At 40.2% G+C, this 22,886-nt stretch overlaps 1 protein-coding gene across 5 annotated transcripts in view; it reads right to left on the bottom strand.

The window, feature by feature from the left end:
• Nucleotides 1-239: 239 nt before the first annotated feature.
• LOC139233791 (signal transducer and activator of transcription 5B-like) overlaps nt 240-22,886 on the bottom strand; it is a 183,008-nt gene continuing 160,361 nt past the window's right edge. For 4 of the 5 annotated variants that reach the window (XM_070864320.1, XM_070864322.1, XM_070864319.1 and 1 more), the window contains 10 exons: nt 20,745-20,832; nt 20,144-20,266; nt 18,391-18,483; nt 16,634-16,840; nt 14,011-14,105; nt 13,152-13,294; nt 12,516-12,671; nt 11,268-11,325; nt 9,788-9,895; nt 240-6,420 (listed from right to left, as the gene is read on the bottom strand). In XM_070864320.1, coding sequence (XP_070720421.1) covers nt 6,294-6,420; nt 9,788-9,895; nt 11,268-11,325; nt 12,516-12,671; nt 13,152-13,294; nt 14,011-14,105; nt 16,634-16,840; nt 18,391-18,483; nt 20,144-20,266; nt 20,745-20,832 — 1,198 coding nt within the window. In that variant the 3' untranslated portion in view covers nt 240-6,293. Of the gene's footprint in view, nt 6,421-9,787; nt 9,896-11,263; nt 11,326-12,515; nt 12,672-13,151; nt 13,295-14,010; nt 14,106-16,633; nt 16,841-18,390; nt 18,484-20,143; nt 20,267-20,744; nt 20,833-22,886 lie in introns of those variants that run through there. The other variant, XM_070864324.1, reaches the window with a different exon arrangement.

The following is a 22,886-nucleotide window of genomic DNA, read 5'->3' on the forward strand; positions in this document are numbered from 1 at the left end:
ATTAACAGACATACATTCTATCCAATTTAAATGAACTTTTAGATTGTAAACGTTTATTTATGTTATTACAATAGTTCTTTTGTAACTCAATTGATGAAAGCACTGTAAAAATGAACAGTTGAAGTGATGGTGTTATGGATTTAGTGATAAACCATAAAATTGCCAACATTGAGTCTGTATTGTTTTATGTTGTGCCCAGCATAGTAACAATGAAGAACAAATATAGCATAACTTAGGTGTTCCATTAAAAATATTGCTTTTACTGGCATTAGTAAAATCAGATCACAAGACTGTAAATTGTTCCTCTTTCCCCCCCAAACATAATAAAATACAATTAGAACACTCTGGGCTAGAACTAAGTGGAGCAGATTGAAAGTACATTGAAGGTGCAGTTGTCCTCTTTCTTCATATACAGGGATCCTTCACATACTAAAATTACTTTCGCAACTGCAAGCCCAAATCAAATGTGCAGTTAACTTGTCCCTTTAAAGTCACACAGGAATGCATCAGTCTGTGCCTCACACTGTATATAACCTTGCAATTTGATACTGTATTTAGTTTACTTTTGACCAGTTGGTTTCAGATTCTCTAAAGTGAGAGGAAGGAAAATTGAATGTATGCACTTATGTTGAACTGAACTTCATAATCTACTTATCATTTGATGTCTTCCACAAACATTAGGTCAACAATTTGAGTAATACCTATGCAAGAAAACACTTTCAACTTGAATCATTATTTACACCCTGATGAACAACCATCCTGCCTGCCAGTTTTTGGGATCTGTAACTTAATGGCGGGCCTACTAGGTCAGTTTAGTTTCTACTGGCTAAAAATTCGTTATAGCCCAGTTTGAGGTGGTGACACCGGCCACCTGGTCGCTAACTGTTTTTTTTAGCACCCCAAGAGGGGAGTGAAGCGCTAAGGAAAGCGGTCCACACTCCTCTTAGGGTGCTAACCCTGATGCTTGGTTGCTATCGCGGGACACTGAAGAAATTCTGGCGCTAGGAAACCGGCATCCTAGCGCCTAAAGAGGTCAGTCAGTTGGATCACTCAAAAACTGAAAGAAATACAATGGAGATTAACAAGTGTTGAACACCCAAGTACAAATTATAAGAACACATTAGTACAAATAAATTCAATTTTAACTGCCCACTGGTCACCCTCAGAAATATCACCCTGGCAGCTTGTTCAGAACGCCTGTTTTCTCTGTCGGAATTAGCGCTGGGGCTACGGCAGGCGAAAGCATTCAATCTCGTGACCATGGCGCTATGGGGGCATTGCACACTCAGTGATGTCACCAAGTGCGCAGCGCTAACTCTTAGCGTCCCCAGTAAACCTCCACTGAAGGTCTAGGGAGTCGGTAAGAGCTACCGGGTGGCGCTGAGCAAATGAATTTTTAGCCTGTACATCTTTTATGAATTACCACTTGAACAAATCATTTAATCATCTGCTTGAACCTGTTTCATGACAGATTAGAACTAGATGCTGAACCAAAGTCACAGCTAAACTAAATTGTGTTCACAGCCAATAGATTTCCAGCAGGGACTAATTGGATACTGAATAGGAGCTTTAGCTTATTTTTCATTCCCGAGACCATAAACAATTCGCTAAATTAGCAGAGTGCACGGCTCAAACTTTCTAAGATTACCTTGTGGGGTCTTGGAATTTTTCAAATTTATAGGATCTCTCATTCACGGTAAGAAGTTGTACAATGCTTATTGGTTCTGGGGAAAGCACTTTTTTGCCCTGGCATCAGCATCACACCACACGTGACCCCTGCTTTCACCATGTATACACCCAAGATACGGGCAGCAGCTCAGTTTTAAAAAGAAAACCTATCGTGTACTGAGAACATCTTCCTTCAGAACTTGCTGACCATTAAGTGACTAACCCATCGAAGCTTAAGTGGATGGTCAAGAGGGATGGAGGAGTATTAGGGATGCTATAATTTGAAGAATGACAAAGCCCCTAAAAGGTAGGTCATCTCACTTTCTATGCCATTCAGGCATCTTTCACACACCGCAAGAGCCGTAAGAAATGAGTACCAATTTAGGAGGAGAATTGCCTCTACCTTTGTTGGCAAAACAGAATGCTGGAAGTACTGTCCTGGGTGTTGACCAAATTTAAACTGCAATGTTTGGTAAACATGAGAGCTGCTTTTCAAAGTAATAGGGTGGGCTACAATCCTAACGATACAAGGAGAAAAAATGAGTCTTGCAACCAATCAAAATGTGAAAAGTTCCAACCGTATGTGAGAGATGCCTGAATGACCAAGAAATAACTTGTATTTATATAGCGCCTTTAACGTAGTTAAATGTCCCAAGGCACTTCACCAGCAGTATGCAGTGATAAAAGTTTGCCAGCCAGCCGCATAAGTAAAAACTAACGCAGGTGACCAAAAACTTGGTCAAAGAGGTATGTTTTTTAAGGAGCGTCTTGAAGGACGAAAGAGAGGTAGAGAGGTTTAGGGAGGGAGTTCCAGAACTTGGGGCCGAGGCAACAGAAGGCACGGTCACAAATGGTGGAGCGATTATAATCAGGGATGCTCAGGAGGGCAGAATTAGAGGAGCGCAGACATGGTTTGTATGGTTCAGTATAATGCATAGTCCTTGTCTTGTACAGACATCAACATTAGTAAAGCATCTGAACCTGACTGCATCATAAATCTTCCATCTCAACAATCAGCAAGCTGTGTCACAGTAACAAGCACAACAGTTAAAATCAGACAATTCTTCAAAGGCCAAAACAGGCAAGTGATTCTCAAAAAAGTCACTTAAAAAATGTTTCTCCTTCCTCCCCTGTAAACCCAGTAACGTCATCATGTGAACTGTGTTAATTTGTCACACCACAATACTGAGTGGTAGTTATACATGCACAAAAGTAGGATTTCTGATAAATGCCAGTGAAGGAGAGCTGAAACATTTTTTTTTTTACTTCTACTGTCAACATCAAGCATTCCCAGGTAAGGTATAGCACAGATTAGATTCAGGGAAACAGTTCTCCCTGCACTATCCCAGCAATACATGTTAATCCCAATTTCACAGCAATATATGTTAATCCCAATTTCAGAGGTGCAGTTCTGCACTTCCGACATTTCTATTTCATACTCTAGCAATCCTGAAGGCTTCCTTGACGCGACTGAATTGTGTGTTTATGGACAGATGCCCTAGAGCGGAACTGAGATAAAATAACTTGAGGTAGGACCCTTCTAGCCTGAAAGAGAAGGTACCACATCCCTGTCTACATTGGATTCATACCCTGCAGTACATGAACCCACTGTGCCATTCAATTTAACGTAAATGGAATGAAATATTCTTCACTACTGGCCAACATTGCAAAAAAGTGCAATATAAGACTGTATCCAAGTCAAATCATGCACCAGTTGAGATGCATTAGGAATTAATTTAACACATAATGGCCCAGAATTTGCAGCTGTAATGACAGCGAAACTGTCAGCACTTGCCATCATTACTGTGTAAAGAAACTGACAGCAACTTCTGGCATCCACACATGCGTAGTTAAACGTGGAAATCCAAAAGTTGCTGGCAATGATACCCAGTCCTCGCAGATGCAATGAACACAATCAGTGATTTGACGTGAACTTCAACTTTTTATGCACTATTCTCGCTGTAAAAACCAATGAAAACGTTAAGCCTCATTTGATCAGGAGTGACAGTTTTTAAACGGTGGACTAAGTCATAATTATTGCCAACAACTTCTCTGGCCTTGAAAAACAAATTTTACAAATGTGGAGTCTCATTCCCTCAGAATAACATTTAACAATTGCATGATTTTTTTAAACCATAAAAATTCATTTTTCTTTTCCTTTTAAAGTTTGTGATATTTCATCTTCTCCCGTAATCCCATTTATATGCCCCTGTACAATGCTTAAAATGTGAATGATAATCCCTGTTTTTTCCTTCCTGCTTTGCTGTCTGAGATTCCTTCAATCTGATCAGTCTGCTTGTTGCCTGCACTGCTGTTGGACACCACAGATGACGCCAAATTTAAGTCACATTGGAATAGAGGAAATCCACGCTCTCGAGCCCACTGCATCCTGTGGACAGCTTTTTTGAGGTCAGCGGTGAGCACCGTCTCATCACCGCTGACTGCAAAATCAAGGCCAAAGTCATCATTAAACGCAGGTGGATGAGAGTTTTGGGAGGAACTTGCGATCAATGAGAAAAAAAGATAAACCAATATAACAGCTGAAGCTAGGAATATACAGTATGATGAAGTGCTTTATGAAAGAAAGCCAGATACTGGGAGCATTCCTATCAGAATTTAGAAGGACAGAAATCCATCTTCTGTTTTCACTCCAATTAAGCAAATGTCTATGGCATATGCAACAGTCCTGAAGAAGAAACAATTTGTTCTCCATGATATGTACAAGTCTACAATTGTATCAGAACTAGCAAAAATTGTTTGGCAGTAGCAATAAACTCTTCTTTCGTTAGTTTACTCTACATTAAAGATAACCAAATATTCTGTAACTGTAAAATAAAATGTGTTACATCTCAGTAGGCCTAGGCGTATGAACAAAAAAACCTAATAAGCGATGGGCACAAGCTGTTAGAATACTTGATATTTTTATGGGAAAGTACATCCGATAATTTAAAATGTAAACATCTGCATTGCTTCAGTCCTCCCCTTTTTGTTTGTGGTTATTAGGCTGAATATGTCATTCCTGAACAAGGGATTATGGCAAACATCAGAATAGGCACCCCTTTAAGAGAACCACACCGTTTCAATCCTTGTACATTGTATAGTGGTTGTTTAAAAACAAATGATTACAAAATTTCCATTTATTCATTTACTAGAGGGGTGGTCCCATTGAAAGGCTTCTGCTGCATTAAAGAATAGTTTTTGTTCAACCAATGTCCAAATACTGCTAGGATCAGGTATAGTGACAGTCAACATCCAACACACACTTAAGTTTCTAATACTAGCCTCTACTGCACCAATTAACTTCCATTGCAGCTTATTAAGGCATCTCAGCACTGAGCCTGGCTATTTTTCATTATTGTGATCACTACCCACCATACGCCTAAATGCATTAAAACCTTTTCACACATATCCCTCACTATTCACAAGGGAGAGATCAAGATATTGGCTAAATATGACCTCAGCATGACATATTGGCTAAACATGACATCAGAAATAGAAGACTGGTCTTCCACATGGTCACAGCCATCTAGGCAACTCAAGTAACCTGAAAGATACTTTCTTCTAAGTCGACCTGTATGTAGAACATTGCTCTTACATGATCCAAGAAGCACCTTGTTGTACAGCTTATCTCTTCTGATAGCCACAAAAGACATTTAAAAATTCCAAAGTTAGAGTCATAAGGTAACTAGTTTGTATGACTGAATTCAGGCAACTAAGCAGTTTTGCGCATGTTGATACAACACAAACTAGTCATCTTAAGAGCATATATACGCCTTGATTTTGCTCAGTGCAAATTTTGACAGCTATGCCATCCCAAACCCATGCACTTTTTACACAAACCACATAATCTAAACTATGTAACAAGAACTTCCTCTAAAACTGCCCAGATGTATGAAATAGAGGCCAAATGTGTGATTTTCTTTTTTTTAAAAACTTGCTCAATTCATAGTGATGATGGAAACAACCAATGCAAACATAAACAAAATGGTTCCGGGATACAAAAATATACATCATAAACTATCCCTCCCAAATGTCTCTTCATGAACATGTCACGAACACTTCATGACGGGTCTTTTAATTTATTTTTCAAAGAGCAAAATCATTGTTAGTGTGGCCCTTATGTGCCAATTTATGACCCAATATTAACTGAAGTTGCAAACCAAAAACTGAATATTAATTTCCAACAAAATACACAACGAACTATCCTAGTAAATTATTAAAAATGGAGAACACACACATAATTGAAGTAGCTCTGACTGGCTTCTTGGTAAGGGCAGTGACTTAATTTAGTTTTTAAATTGGGTTTTTGACTTGCAAAACAAAACAGACTAAAATACAAATTAAAACTGTACTGGGTTATCTACCAAAAAAACGAAAACTCCGAAAGGGTAAATAAAAACCATGCAAATAGCAACTTGCATTTTGTACAACAGAAAATAACTATAACTGTAGCCTTTTTCCAAGCAAACAAGACATTTAAAAACATTTGCGTTGCCTCAACATGCACAAAAATATTAGATTCACAAGCAATATTAACATTTCACATTATGAATGATTTGGAAATGAAGCAACTTATGGAATGAAACCATAAGAAACAATAATTTCTATGAGGTGGGGATGGGCAATCATGTCGGTTGATGAGGAAGCCACTGATTATCGATTGGTCTGCGCAGAAGTTCCTCCACATGTCTGGCAACATCCATCGTATCATCTAGGTCAAAATCACCGTCAGGATCAAGCATACTGTCTGGGCTAAATAAAAGAAAATCATGAATTATTGTAAAAATTGATTCAATTAATCAGCAGGACAATCTGTAAAGAAAATAATTTATTCCGTTGCATTTTATGAATGCATCTTTGCGAACAGAATCGGTTAAAGAGAATAGACTGTTCTGTTGCTTTGTGCATCCAATATCCACACCGTCAACAATAACTTGCACTGTTAATATAGGAAAATATCCCAATGTGCTTTACAGGAGAGTAATCAAGTTAAAAAAAACAGACATTGAGCCAAAGAAGATATTAGGATGGGTGAGTAAAAGCTTGTTTAGAGGAGTGGGATTTTAGGAGGGTCTTAAAAGGAGGAGAGAGAAATAGAGAGCTTGAGGAAGCATATTTCTGAAGGCATGGCATGGATGAGATTTTCATCAGCAAATAAGCTGAGGCGGTGTGAAGAAGGGTAATGTTAGACGTGGAAGTAGAGGATATGGGCTCGGCTCAGGGTCAAAATAGAACGTCGAGGTTGCAAATAGTCTGGTTCAGCTTGAGGCAATGGTCAGAGAGGGGGATGGAATTAGTGGCATGCAAATAGCATTTGTGGCTGGGGCCGAAGACAATAGTTTCGGTCTTCAATTGCGATCAATGAGAAAAAAAGATAAACCAATATAACAGCTGAAGCTAGGAATATATAGTATGATGAAGTGCTTTATGAAATAATTTTTTTTTGGTCTTCAATTTAATTGGAGTAAATTGTGCTTTGTTCATCAAGCAATCTAACAACACAGAGGCAAGGGAGGGCTTGAGAGAAATGGTGGAGGTAACGCTTGGTGTCATCAGCACACATGTGGAACCCGACTTCATGTCACTGAGATGTAGCATGTAGATGAGAAACAGGAGGGGGGGTGGGGGGGCAAGGATAAATTCTTGGGGGACTCCAAAGGTTATGGCACAGGGGTTGAAGAGAAACCATTGCAGAAGACACTCTGTCTATGACAGGATAGGTAAGAGCGGAACCAGGCAAGGGCAGTTCAATCAATTGAACAACAGAGAGGCTTTGGAGGAAGATGATGTGGTCAACTGTGTCAAAGGCTGCAGAGAGGTTGAGAAGGATGCGGGGGGGGGGGGGGGGGGAAATAGTGCACCAGTTAGTCAGAGTATGTTATGTGTGACTTTGATTAGGATAATTTCAGTGCTGTGGCAGGGACGGAAACCCGATTGGAGGTGTTCAAAGATGGAATTCTGGGGAGTTGAGTGGTCAACAGTTTAGTGGGAATGGGGTCAAGAGAGCAAGAGACAGGTTCCATGGATAAAACACAGCTCGAGGGAAGTTGGGCTAGTTGGGCAAGGGGAAGGGGCGAATATGGCAGAAGCAGCTAAACGGATGGTCTCAATCTCAATGATAAAAGATAACCATGAGCACCTTGCACTTGTTGCTGAGGGTGGAGGGAACAGAGAAGGGTTTAAGGAGATGGTTGGTAGTGGGGAAAAGAAGCTGGGGTATATCTTTGCATTCCAGAATGATCCTGGAGTAGTGAACTGTTTTGGCTGAGAGCAGGGCCCGACAGTGATTGATGTAGTCCAACCTGTTGTGCGTCATATACGTTCAAGTTTGCACCACTGGAATGACCAATGTTCTACTGCAGACAAGGGCATCAAAGGCGGAGATGAGCGTGTGGATGAGCAGAGCGTTAGAGGCAGAGGTATCACGATGGGAATTTTAAAAAGCGTCATTGTAAGTGACTTGGAGTTTTTCCCCCCAGGGGTGCATGCAGAAACAAATGGGGTTTGGAAGGGAATGTCAGTCGTGATTACATCTATGATGCCACACATTCCTATTTCTTTATATTCAGTTGCTCATCTGTGCACTCAACTCAGTGACTTCTTTAAAACTGAGAAACCCTGTGAAAGGCTAAGGCTATACTGCAGGACATCTCTGAGGTAGAAAAGAAAGGGGAGACGATTAGAGAAATCATGCAGTAGTGATTATGTGAAGGAGAAAAGAGGCTAACAGGGGAAAAGGGGAGAGTAAAGTAAGGTCTGGAACATCCTTGTAAGATTTAACATTTATGAGAAGTGGTAGAGGATCCATCCTAGGTGGTCCAATACTGAAATAATGCAAGAAATTGAATCAACCGCGAGAGTTTGGGGGAAGGTTGGGGACAAAGAGTTGGGAAAAAAGAGGCGGCCAACAAAGTATTTCTACATTACAGTAATAAGTGAAAGTGAAAACTGTATGGTACTCCTGCCTAGAAGCAGCATTATCTGATAAATAAGTCTGTTATTGTTATTCCATACCACAATTTCTAAGGAGGAATAAAGTTTCAGGCATTTAATGCTTACCACAGAAGATCTATCGATAATAATGCCAGTTTTTGTCTGTCCTGGGTTTCCAGCATTTTTTTTGTTTTAAAATTCCAGCATGTGTTTATATTTGCTTTCTGAATCTGAATTAAGTTTGATCATTCATACTGTAATAAGCGATACACCAACATGTCAGCTTGGCTGTTGGTCGTACTTTTGCAGCTAAGCACATAATCCATCCCGTCAATCAGTACTACAGTGAAAGAATGCTGTATTGTTGGAGGTGCCATCTTTTGAATGAGATGTTAAACCCAAGGCTCTGTTTATTTTAGTAGTTCAGAAGGATGTAAAACATCCCATAGTACTATTGTGGTGTGAATGGTCTCTGATCTGCTGTACATAGTGATTTAACTTGCAGAGCTTCCCTTTCACAATTGGTTTATTACCTATTTGACCTGCAGATGCAAGTTGTTTTTGTTTTTCAACAGCTGGATTTGCAGGCAGTCAGTCTACTATATTGAGAAGTTCTAGATTTTTATGCCATCTAATTAGTTTGATGCATGAAATATTGTTTGATTTAAGAAATTATTGTGCATGTTAATTGAGAGGTTGCTCAGGACATTTGGTTTGAACAGCAAAGGCAATAATTCAGATTTTGCAGAAATGTTGATTTTGACACAAGCAGTTAACAGCAGGCCTTACGGAAGGTTACTTTGAAATGTGTGGGTCTGGAGCGATTGCGAATTTCTCGAATGCAGAAGGTTGCGCTGGCGGTCAAAAAAAGGAAGCTGAACTTCCAAGAATAAGAAGAACATTGTTCATTAATTTGGCAGACTAAATCAGGAGGACTTCTCAATAATGGTCATTAACTCATTATGGACATTGTGTTTATATTACAGGTATATTGCACTGTTAATATTTGCCATTTGCTATGTCATTGTGTTACTTGTTTGTAAATAAAGTTACTACTTTCTTAACTCTAAGCCACTGTTGTGTATGGTAATACCTGCCATTTCAAAGAAAATTTGGTGCAAAATTACATTAAATGTAGTAAGCGTGGAATAACTATTAATTCTTCAAACACAAAAAAAATGCTTACTTTTGCGGGTAGAGGGGATACTGTGGTGGGTGACAAACGGCAGGTGATGATGCTTGTTCCATATAGGTACTGCTTGTTGATGTAGCATCAGATGACGCTGTAGCAAATCTGTAACCAGCAAGAGTATCAACTCTAAACAGCATAGCAGTTGTTTCAATATTTCTATTCTATTTTTACAAATCACATGTAATAACCTCCAATATTTCCAGTACAGATGCAACTAAAACACTTAATAGCCCCTTAAATCCTGATGTTCCACTTATCAAGAGCATAGCTAATACTTTGTCGACTGAAGGAAATATTTGAGAAGACCATTGCAAAGATCCCACATTATGGGATTACTCTCTCCATAGACATTTCTGTATAAACAAATGTATATTGGCCATCTAGTCCTTGCATGCTATTTTTCTAGACTCTTCTGTGAAAACCTATGTGTAATCATCAGCTGAAGCGCAGAGTGGAGTGAGCATGCTGGAGTGACAAGGCAGGATGATCTCCCATGGTTCCTTCTTCTCCTCCTCATCTCCATCCACAATAGGGGCAACAACCTTATTATTTACCTTTCCTTTTAGCCTTTTCCCAACCAATGATAAATTCTGTTGACATACAAGCATGCCATTATCAGTGAGAATAAGGAATTAAAACGTAACAACTGAATACAGATCAATAGGAGCCATGCAGCAATTTAAAAGTCAAATACCTTTCTGGTTACAAGTTTAATTTCCAGATTAGAGATATGACTCAGTCACCAGTCAATTTTCAGCAAACTGATCTGGCTTCACTGTCCCAAGTGAAATATGACTATTTTGTCTATTGCTCACTTCACCAACAGCGAGAACACATTTGAACAGAAATAGTTTAAAAAAAACGCTGGATGCACAGAAGCCTATCAGAATCCAGCATTATAGTCTTGGTTATTTGGTACAACTATAAAAGTAGTGTTAATTACACATCATCATCATAGGCAGTCCCTCGGAATCGAGGAAGATTTGTTTCCACTCCTGAAGTGAATTCTTTGGTGGTTGAACAGTCTAATACGAGAGCCACAGACTCTGTCGCAGGTGGGACAGATAGTCGTTGAGGGAAGGGGTGGGTCAGACAGGTTTGCCGCACGCTCTTTCCGCCGTCTGTGTTTGATTTCTGCATGCTCTCGTCGTTGAGACTCGAGGTGCTCAGCGCCCTCCCTGAGGCACTTCATCCACTTAGGGCCGTCATTGGCCAGGGACTCCAGGTGTCAGTGAGGATGTCGTACTTTATCAAAGAGGCTGAGGGTGTCCTTATAACGTTTCCGCAGCCCACCTTTGGCTCGTTTGCTGTGAAGGAGCTCAGAGTAGAGCGTTTGCTTTGGGAGTCTCGTTAATTACACACGTGGCAATTGAATGGCAAAGACAGAGATGATCAGAGACAGAAATCAGACATAGGGTATGACATTAAAACAAGTTTTATCGGTGTTTTTGAAAATGTCAAGTAAAGTACTTACTCTGGAACCACCTGTTTGATCTGTGGTTTTACATAACCATCTATTGCCTTTGCTGCAGCTGGGGATAAAAAGGAAAACAAGGTTATTACAATATTAATTCATATATAGTCAGATTTTTTTAAATTCTAGAAAATTAAGGCACAGCTGAAGTAAATCTGTGCTACAGAATCAAGCTGATTCACCTATAATGTAAACTGAATTCTATGATTTAAAAGGCAATTGTTTCAAATGAGACACTTTTGCAGACTATAAACCAGGGCACTCATTTAAAAAAAAAAAGAAATTTATTTGCACTACCGATCAAGTCCCATTGTTCATCATTTGGTGAGTAATCTTCTCCCCTTTATAGGTTTCTCACGCATCAAATAACCACTAGATGGCTAAGAAAGTAAACAGATGTCCTGCTCCTAGGCCTCTATTGGTGATGTTTTGTAAACAGTTGCTAGTAACCAAGCAAGAATGATACAACAACATGAGTCATCCCGATTTTCCCTCCCTGTATGAAATTGCCTAGCTTCTAATTTAGCTCCTTTCCTTGATAGACTGGCAAATATTGAACACAAACCTACAAAGCATGTTACCATACTTTGTTCATCATTCAGCAGTCTGCCTGGTCAGCGATTTAACTGTAGGCAATGTGCCAAAGAAGTGGTTAAGCTCCACTTCACAATTTTTTGGTACACATTTGATGGGCAAAATATACCTTATTTATCAGTGCTCAAAACAGGACAGTCCTGCTTTTGTAAAGAAAGGAAAGAAAAGAATGTACTGCTAATACAAGTAATTCTCAAAATAAGCTAAAAAGCTCATACTCCATACTGTATTTTCAATTCAAGCTATCTACTTTAGATTAAAGTCAAATTAGTTATGTGTCAGCTTTGACAACATGCACAAGAAACGAGGATGACTTGTTTCCACGCCAAAAAATAGGATGAGTTCACAGGTGTTTCGAATGAAGAACCCGAACTACATTCTGAAGGGTGGAAGATGCCTGTGCGTGGACTTTTTTAACATGTGGTGACCATTGCACACCAGCCACCACACGGGTTTGACAGAGCTAGGTCTTGGTCCAGTGCCAAGACAACTGGAGACCTGCTCTGCTGCACAGACCTAGTGTGCACACATAGCACAGTGTGGGCTGGCCCGTGCTGCCTCTGGGCTCTTGGCCCCGAACTCACGCCTCCCCTCGGCCCCAATCACATCCCTCCATAGTCTCTCGCCACTCCTTGATACTTAATTGGCACTTACATAATGGCGGTGTATAATATTTGGAAAATACATCATCTTTGGGTCTGTCTGGATACAAGTACAGCAAATGATTGAGATCGCTGATACGATCTGCCAGTGATCGAATTGAAAAATCTTTGGTTGTGTATGGCATCAGATTCCAAACCATTCTTTCTCCTATAAAATATATATATTTTTAAATTTGTGTTATCAGATTTGTTTGTGCTTTTATAGGAAAATACAAATTCACAAAAAGTAGCAAAGCAATGCAATTTATAAATATCACCACCTATATTCATAGAAAAGGTCTTTTTGTTTTAATGTTTCAAGTGTTAGACACAAACAGCAGGTCCTTAAAAGCTATTGCAGTACTCATGAAGATTATTCAACAGATTATAATATATTAACATTTTTTAAATTAAATACATTATCTTTGCACCATTATGTATTTATCATCATCATAGACAGTCCCTCGGAATCGAGGAAGACTTGCTTCCACTCCCAAAGTGAGTTCTTTGATGGCTGAACAGTCCGATACGAGAGCCACACTTTATATTATAGCAGTTAAGGGATTCTAACATTTAATCACAGATAGTTTAAAAAGGTTAATTCTGTGACAGTTGCCTCAAGTTAGATGTAGATGCTTTATGACCACACCTGCTTTGTTGGGATTATCTGCTACCCAAGCTATTGTAATCCCTCCAATCTCAGAGTCACTGAATCGCAGCAGGAAGGTTCCATTTGGCTTGGAAAGCAGCATGTCCTGTGCCTGCTGCTTGTTTACAAAACCCAGAATTGCCCTGTATGAAGCAGAGATACGAACATATTGAAATTATTGAAACTTCAGTACTATACATTTCAAATAAAATATGTTGTGCCACAAAAAATAGTATCTAAACACCTTTCTACTTCTTTTGCTACCAATGTTTTCCCCTCTATGCTTCTATTCCTGATAGCATTGATTCCTACACGAGTATGGATCCATGAGTGTCCATTTACCCTCTGCTACCTTGCCCAAGTTAGCCATTCTTCACACGAGTTCAGATAGCCAATGCTCGGAAGCAATTTGATCTCGGGTAATCATAGCCGAGACCATTTGTGTCCTCACTTGATATATCCCAACATACACCCTATGCAGTGGGGACTACGGATAGCGAATTGGAATGGAAACATAAGTCAATCTTCCACTCTCCAGAAGCTGAGATCAACTCCAGTGCCCCTACTGTCTTCCTGATTGAGATCAGCTTATTCAACAGATATAGGAGACTGAACTGGGGAACTTTGGGCTGTAAAGTAAGCTACACATTGCTTTAGGAGGGCTCTTTTCCACTAGCTGCTATGACCAGTTTGAAGTCATCTGATATAAATTATGTCTTTAGAAACTTAAAATGACTAGAAATTGATTTACCCCACTTTGAATTGTTTGCACAGTATTTAAATGCAGTAACATGTAGGCAAAGCATAGTCATAACATACAGCTTTACAGACAATGAAAGCAGAGATTACATTACATTACCCATCATTCCAATGAGGCTTTAGATGCTTTTTTGTCAGCTCCATGACTCCGTCAAACCACTGCCAGAACGTGAAATTTCGACCTGGTAAACTTTCCTTTAAGAAAAGAAAATTCTAAATACTGCACGTATCAATATGACAAAATAGCTATATGAATATACATAGAAAATTTAATATAAATTGTCAGGATTCTTTCAACAGCCTCCTGTTCACCTTTATATCAATTTCCAGCATAATTAACAGCATATGCAAAATAAAATCTAACCATAACTGGCTACTGCCTTTCAGTTTAATTAGTCTCAATTTTAGCAATCTTTCTCAAGAGCCATTCAACAGACATTGAAGAATGCTTGTATCAAAGTAACACAACATTGAGTGTTCTCAACAGATTTTTTACAGGCATAAAGAACCATGGAAGAATATTAATACATCTCAAATGTCCATATTTCTCAGCCAGCCAGCATTTTCAAGATAGCGCCCATATTCATGAAGAGAACTCAGAAGCCCTCCTTGCTCCGACTTCCTGGTGCTGAAGGATTAAACTTGGCTGATTATTGAGCAGGAACGCTCAAGAACAGGAACGTCTGCCCACAGCACACAGTGACATTTGAATCCTCGCAGAAGTAGGTAGAAGTAAGAATCAGCAGAACATAGGATGGGGTTTGTGGCAGAAGATTGATAAGAAGAACTAGGAATGGTGGGTTTTTAAATAATGCCAGTGTGGAGAGGAGAAAAAAAAAGACTTGCATTTATTTCGCCCCTTTCACAACCTTCGGACGTCCCGAAGCACTTTACAGTCAATGAAGTACTTCTGAAGTGTTGTCACTGTTGTAATGTAGGAAAGGCAGCAGCCAATTTGCGCACAGCAAGATCCCACAATCAGTAATGTAATGACGACCAGATAATCGGTTTTAGTGATGTTGGTTAAAGGCTGGGGGCTAGAAATTCGCCGATTTCGCAACCGGGTTTTTGGTGCTATTTCACTTTTTGGGCAAAAACCCGGATGGCGGAAAATTCGGAGAAGTTTTGCGGCGCCGCTTTTCAAATACCGCTGGAGTGCAAGACTCGAAATATCGCTTTCGCCAAATATTTGGCTCTGAGGGCACCTGTATTTAGGATGAAAAAAACGACAAGGAAAAAGCTGCGTTGCAGCCCCTGGATCAACCTGTAAAAAAGATAAGTTAAAGTTTTTAAATTCTTTTGTAGCGATTCACTAGATAAGTGTCTTGCAAATGTTTTGTGAATTTTTTTTTCTTTTTTCCCCAATTTATTTTCGTGTGGTTTTTCTGCCCTCCCTAGGCCCAACTCATCAGCCTTGGACTAAAGTTGGTGAGGATCGCGATTTGCGCCGCGAATCCTCGTGCAACGCCAATTTTTACCGCTGCACAAATTAAACCTTGAAGTTACCGGCCACCGAAATTTTCCGCCAAAAAAGTGAAAAAGAGCACCAAAAACCCGGTCGCAAAATCGCCGAATTTCTAGCCCCCAGCCTTTAATCAATATCACTCAAACAGATTATCTGATTGTGATAACATTGGCAAAAAATACAATTATCGCCGAGAACCGAATTTCTAGCTGTAAGCATTGTCCAGGAGACCAGGGATAAATCTCCTGCTCTTCTTTGAAATAATGCAATGGGATCATTCACACCCACCTGAGAGAGCAAACAGGGCCTCGATTTAACATCTCATCTGAAAAACGGCACCCCTTCAGTACTATACTGGACGGTCAGCCTAGATTTTAGTACTCAAGCGTCTGGAGTGGGACTTGAACCCACAAGCTTTTGAATCAGATGCGAGAGTACTGCCAACTGAGCCACAGCTGACACTCCAAGGAAAGGAGCATGAAATGAGTTGAGGTGGGGAGTTAATAACTATCTTGAAATTGGCGGGGGAGGTGGGCTTGAGGGGGAGCGTGCCAGCATGAAATGGTAAGGTTTGGGGGGGGGGGGGGGGGAAAGAGTGGTGAAGTGAAAACAGAAGACCACCATAAACCTGGGATGGGAAGAAAGAGTGCCAGCAAGAATTTTGGGGGGAGTTGGAAGGATAAGAGACTAAAAGCTACTATGGACTGAGGATGGGGGGGAAAAGTGTGTCATCTTGAACTCAGGTGGAAGGAACAAAAAGTGTGACCTTGAACTGGGGGTGGGAGGAGGAAATCAGCCACTATGAAATAAGAGGTGAAGAGAGAAAAGAGTACCAGCATTAACAGAGACGAGATTGCAGAGAAGAGTGCCCATGTGAAATCAGGAAGGGGAGAGGGTTAAAGTGATCATCACTGCAACAACTGCATAAACATCTTCAGTAATTTAACAAATCAAAAGTTAACATGCACAGTACCAATAAATAACCACAATTTCTCAGCAAGGAATTAGCGATGGCACTGCAATTCTTGCCACAATTTTCCACTCCAAGTGTTGAAATGTTGAGTACAAGTGTAGCTTAAATCCTTATAAGCCCACTTTTTGGTGTAACTACAGTTAATAGGCCTAGATCGGGGCTGGTTTTTAATTGCCATCTGTTCTGGAGCTGTAAGTTAGCTTTTGCAAGTCTTTCAGTTAGCATGTACAGAGCAAAAGTTGCAAAACAGCTAATCCTCTATTAGATGCTAAAATAGTTTCTTACCCTGTTAAATTGGGACCAAGAGATGGTCATATTACTGTAATCATCTGCATGCGTGGCCGAACTGCTGAATGCTTTCTGAGCCAGGAAAACAAGATTTTCTTCTGACAGTCCTCTGTTGCTCTGAACTTCTGCTTTGAACTTCATGTTGAGAGCCTCACACAACTGTGGCCAGAGTACTTTGTCAGGGACTACAAAGGGCACTCTACCCTGAAATTACCAACAGAAAAATAGTGTGAACTACTAAAATTTCTACCAATGTATTTGTGTCATTATTACCCAATAAAAGCTCAGGCTTTTAACAATAGTAAGTAGCAATAAATATGTATCTAAACAGGTATATATAGAAAAATCAAGCAGTTTAAGTTACCAGTTTGTTGACTGAACTTCAGCTAAAGCAGAGATGACTACAAAAATATTGAAGGCCTCTATTAATACCACTGTGGTAAGCCAGTGATGGGTACTGAAATATGATGCGAGGTGCAATGCCTCTTGACTTTATTATTGCTCCATCTCCCAGTTGGTGGAACTGATTACCAGGCCAAAATCAATAACAGTTTACTGAGATTACACATAAGTGAATGGCATCTAAAGCTGAGATTCAAACTGGCATCGCAACATGATACAGTAGATGATGTTAAAGTTGGTAACAATATCTTTTTGAAATAAGTTTTCTTTGCGAGTTAGTAAAAGGGAAAGAAAATGATCAGGGAGCCATTTTTTGCTCCAATCCTGTAGAATTAAAAAAAATATATCGGAGACTAATTTAGATGTTTTAGTAAAATACGCCAAGTTTCTTACTAACATGGCGATTCTGGAGTGGGACCTACATCTTGCCGCTCTGGAGCCATGGGTGTCTCAAACCAGGATATAGCTTAGGAAATCTGTACAATTGTTTATAGCATGGTTTTCCAAGTGCAGGTTGAATCTCCCTTATCCGGAACCACCCCTCGTCCAGAATCATTCCCAGCCGCTCCGACATGAACAAATTGAAGTCCTTCCTCGCTGCCGACTCCCGCAATCGTTGGTCTGACCCCGCGATCCACCGCATCCCCCCCCACCACGATCTCTCTGCTGCACTCCCAGCCCCAAACCAGCTAGCCCCGAGATCCCCTTGCTCAGTATCTGTACCATCCAATTTAATGTGATCACCCCTCGTCCGGAAAAATCCCTTATCCAGAAAAATCCCTTATCCAGAACAGGCCAGGTCTCGAGGGTTCTGGATAAGGGAGGTTCAACCTGTAGTACATGGCATGGAATACCCCACATGATCGTTTCCAGCCAGTAGGAAGCTTGACATTTTTATTAAAATATCAAAAACGTGCTCAGACTTATTTTGTTTTATTAAATGGAGGGGGTTTACTTTGAACACAAGTACCCTTCCTTAAACAGACTTATACAAGCATTTTGCACATTTTACACAGGAAAAAATAAACACTCTCAAATTGGCTTTCACTACATTCAGAAGTTGGCTCCATGGATGTTTTTCCAGGTAAAATGCAAGGATCGTACATAATTTTTAAAAAATCAACAGCATTCCCACAGAATGCTGCTTTTTTGATTTTACTAAAGCACAAATACTCCCTACATTTAATGTATTCTTTTTAATAAATTGAGGGAGGTTGGCATATACATGCAATCTCACTGATCTACATTCACTATAGCACTGTTCAAACGGCCTGAAGTACTGCTTAAGTTACAATACACTTTCATATAGATTTAAATGTTATATTTAATGCAAGAAAAAACTTGCAACTTACTGGCTCTGCAAATGCATTATCCCAGAGTACAGTGGCAGTGGCATTGTTGTCTTGGCTGCCATGAACTATCACTACCACTGGAAGTGATAAAGTCTGCCAGAAAGAAAAATAATTACTTGGACATTATAGAAACATAGACATAGAAACATAGAAAATAGGTGCAGGAGTAGGCCATTCGGCCCTTCTAGCCTGCACCGCCATTCAATGAGTTCATGGTTGAACATGCAACTTCAGTACCCCATTCCTGCTTTCTCACCATACCCCTTGATCTCCCTAGTAGTAAGGACTTCATCTAACTCCTTTTTGAATATATTTAGTGAATTGGCCTCAAAACTTTCTGTGGTAGAGAATTCCACAGGTTCACCACTCTCTGGGTGAAGAAGTTTCTCCTCATCTCGGTCCTAAATGGCTTACCCCTTATCCTTAGACTGTGACCCCTGGTTCTGGACTTCCCCAACATTGGGAACATTCTTCCTGCATCTAACCTGTCTAAACCCGTCAGAATTTTAAACGTTTCTATGAGGTCCCCTCTCATTCTTCTGAACTCCAGTGAATACAAGCCCAGTTGGATCCAGTCTTTCTTGATAGGTCAGTCCCGCCATCCCGGGGAATCAGTCTGGTGAACCTTCGCTGCACTCCCTCAATAGCAAGAATGTCCTTCCTCAAGTTAGGAGACCAAAACTGTACACAATACTCCAGGTGTGGCCTCACCAAGGCCCTGTACAACTGTAGCAACACCTCCCTGCCCCTGTACTCAAATCCCCTCGCTATGAAGGCCAACATGCCATTTGCTTTCTTAACCGCCTGCTGTACCTGCATGCCAACCTTCAATGACTGATGTACCATAACACTCAGGTCTCGTTGCACCTCCCCTTTTCCTAATCTGTCACCATTCAGATAATAGTCTGTCTCTCTGTTTTTACCACCAAAGTGGATAACCTCACATTCATCCACATTATACTTCATCTGCCATGCATTTTCCCACTCACCTAACCTATCCAAGTTACTCTGCAGCCTCATAGCATCCTCCTCACAGCTCACACTGCCACCCAACTTAGTGTCATCCGCAAATTTGGAGATACTACATTTAATCCCCTCGTCTAAATCATTAATGTACAGTGTAAACAGCTGGGGCCCCAGCACAGAACCTTGCGGTACCCCACTAGTCACTGCCTGCCATTCTGAAAAGTACCCATTTACTCCTACTCTTTGCTTCCTGTCTGACAACCAGTTCTCAATCCATGTCAGCACACTACCCCCAATCCCATGTGCTTTAACTTTGCACATTAATCTCTTGTGTGGGACCTTGTCGAAAGCCTTCTGAAAGTCCAAATACACCACCGGTTCTCCCTTGTCCACTCTACTGGAAACATCCTCAAAAAATTCCAGAAGATTTGTCAAGCATGATTTCCCTTTCACAAATCCATGCTGACTTGGACCTATCATGTCACCATTTTCCAAATGCGCTGCTATGACATCCTTAATAATTGATTCCATCATTTTACCCACTACTGAGGTCAGGCTGACCAGTCTATAATTCCCTGTTTTCTCTCTCCCTCCTTTTTTAAAAAGTGGGGTTACATTGGCTACCCTCCACTCGATAGGAACTGATCCAGAGTCAATGGAATGTTGGAAAATGACTGTCAATGCATCCGCTATTTCCAAGGCCACCTCCTTAAGTACTTATATGCAGTCAATGGCATAAAATAATTATACTATTTAAATCTCTCAGCAAATTACGTGTACAACATACCTTAACCTGAAACACTAGTTCATTTCCACCAACACTGAACTGTGATTCAAAAAGAATTGTGAATTTTTCTTCCGTGACTGATTCTGCTCCACGTCGATCAGAACGTTTGATTCTTTTCAGAGACTACGAAGAAGTGGAGGGCACAGAATAAATTCCAAAAGAAACACGGAACGCAGCCATAACACTTAATACTGCCGATCAGAAATTCGCTCCCCATTTAGTTACATCTAACTAAATGTACACTTTCATTTTGACTGAGTTTCCCAATTAAGATTTCACTTCAAAAAAAATTAATCTCCCAACAATTTTCTCCCACTGACTTCCTATTGCCCCATCCCGTCACACTTTCTTCACATTGACAGACTTTTCAAACAGAGAAACCAATCATGGCATTTACCACTATGCAGCGTAGACCACCGATAACACATGTAACAAAGAATGGCTTTGAACAAACACATGGCACACAGAACAAACCACAAATTATTTATGTGCTTGGGTTGAGATCTGATAGTGTAATGCTGGCTTCCAGCCTCCAACCCCAATTGCTCATGAGCACTGCAATGCAAACTCCGTTAATCGTAATTAAGGCTTTTTTGCTTACCATATTTCTAAAGTTAGCACTTAAGGTTCCCGTTGCTTGATGGTACTCCATAACACAACAGTTGTTTAATATCTCACCACTGCTGTCACTGCCAGAGATACAAATGGATAAAAATCTAGTTTACTTTTCGAACTGCTACAATAAAAACATTACTGCAGATTAGTGATGTGTTATGCTGCACAGTACCAACATTTATAGAACGGAGTGACACCTGACTGCCTGCTTGGACCATTGTGAGGAAAAAGGGGGCAGCAGACTGCCCTGTATGCAAGTAAGCAAGAATGTTCCTTAATGGTCTATAACTGTGGTCAATTTTCCACCAACTTCAAGGAGCCTTTTCCCACTCATAAAAACAGTGCAGCAATACAGCAAACCACCCCAAGTTTTATTAAAATTAAATATCAGGTGTTGCAGTGGCAGTAATTAAACTAGCAATCTGAGCTGCAGATATTACCCAATGGTCAAATTAATTGAAAAAGGCCTTCTTTGTGTAGTGTGACTGATATATTTCTCTCCTAAGTCCTTTATTATTGCAAGGCATACCAATTAGAATTGGTTTAGATTTAAATGTGAATTAAAGAAGGAAACAGGAGGGGTCCTGTTCTTTTCCAAAATAAAGCCTCAATAATCCATTACTTCCAACTTGCTACCTCTCCCCAAAATGTTGCTTGCATTTAATTCTGTAAAACCAAATGGCGAGACACAATGCATTTCAACTATAGAGTACTTTTTAAAGATAAAGGATCAGGTCATTTGAGTGAGCATGCATCTTAGTGAAATGCATAAATGCAATATGAAAGCATATTTGAACAGGGCTAGGGAATGAATGCAGATATCACTTTTCATGAAATTGAGATGATTCAATGGGCTGATTCATAGTAGAAGCTTCAGAAATTCATTACACAGTACACAGCATGAGCGAGTCTGGACATGAAGCTAAAGAAGAGAAGGACCGGGGAGGAGACAAAATAAAATAGAGCCAGAAGATGTAGTTAGAAGGGAGGCAGTCGGGTTGCTTCTGAATTGGTCCCCAGAAGTTATTCATAAAGGGAATGTTCTCGGGAACACTGCCTGTGAAACGTACTAAATCAAACAGGCAGGAGGAGGATCAGGCAGACGGATGGGTAGTTGGTAGAGTGGTAAAAGTGGGAAGGTTTTAAGTTCGTCGGATAGTAGAACTCATTTTGAAAAGGAGGTGGTTGCACGAGATGGATGGACTGCACCTAAACTGAACTGGTGCCAATGAACCAACACCAAAAATACAGCTGTAGGTGTAAGCTTGGGTTGAGGTGGTTGGGCCGGAAAGACTTAACTTAGAAATGATGAGGGGTTGAGTGTAAGTGTGTAGAAGGAAAGCAGTCTAAAACAGCAAGCTTGAGGATGGAGATATAGATAGGTGTACCCGAGGCACATGCGAGAGTTATAGAAGGATGGTGAAGGAAATAGTACTCTTTCTTTTTTATTCCTAAGTATGAGTGGGTTAGGGTTTCAGTGCTTTTGTGCAAATACTAAAGCAATAGAAATAAAGGTGAGAAACTGGAGCGACCAATTAGAACGGACATAATGTTGTAGCCTTGACAGAAATAGAGTGCCAATAAATATTTCAGTCTATACATTTTTCAGGAGAGTTAAGAGAAGGAAAACAGGGAGAAGGGGGAAACCTTTTAATTAAGGGCATGGTTACAGCAGGAAAATTCGTTTTTATATGTGCTACTGCTGAGTGTCTGTCTGGGTTGAGTTAAGAAATAATAAGAGAGATCTGATACCAAACTGGGAATACACTATCGATCACTAAATATGGGAAAAGGGAGGAAGAGTTTTGTAGGAAATTTATAAAAGTTTGCAGTGGTAACAATTGCAATAATGACGACTTTAACCCAATACATACTGAGGTAAAACAAATCTTTGTGGTCAAACTGGGGAGGGGATTATTAGCATGCATAACTGATTCCTTAATCAGCCTGTCACAGGTCCAATAAGGAATGATGCAGTGCTAGACTTGGTTTTGGGTTACAAAACAGGACATCACTTGGGAAATAGTTGCCATTACCTAATCAGGTTCACATTGAAGACAGATAAAGAAAAAGAGGAGTTGAAGATAAACGTCTTGGACTCGAAGTTACTCATTTTAGAATGAAAGGG

Source organism: Pristiophorus japonicus, chromosome 21, assembly GCF_044704955.1.
Source record: "Pristiophorus japonicus isolate sPriJap1 chromosome 21, sPriJap1.hap1, whole genome shotgun sequence".
Classification (NCBI taxonomy): Eukaryota; Metazoa; Chordata; class Chondrichthyes; family Pristiophoridae; genus Pristiophorus; species Pristiophorus japonicus.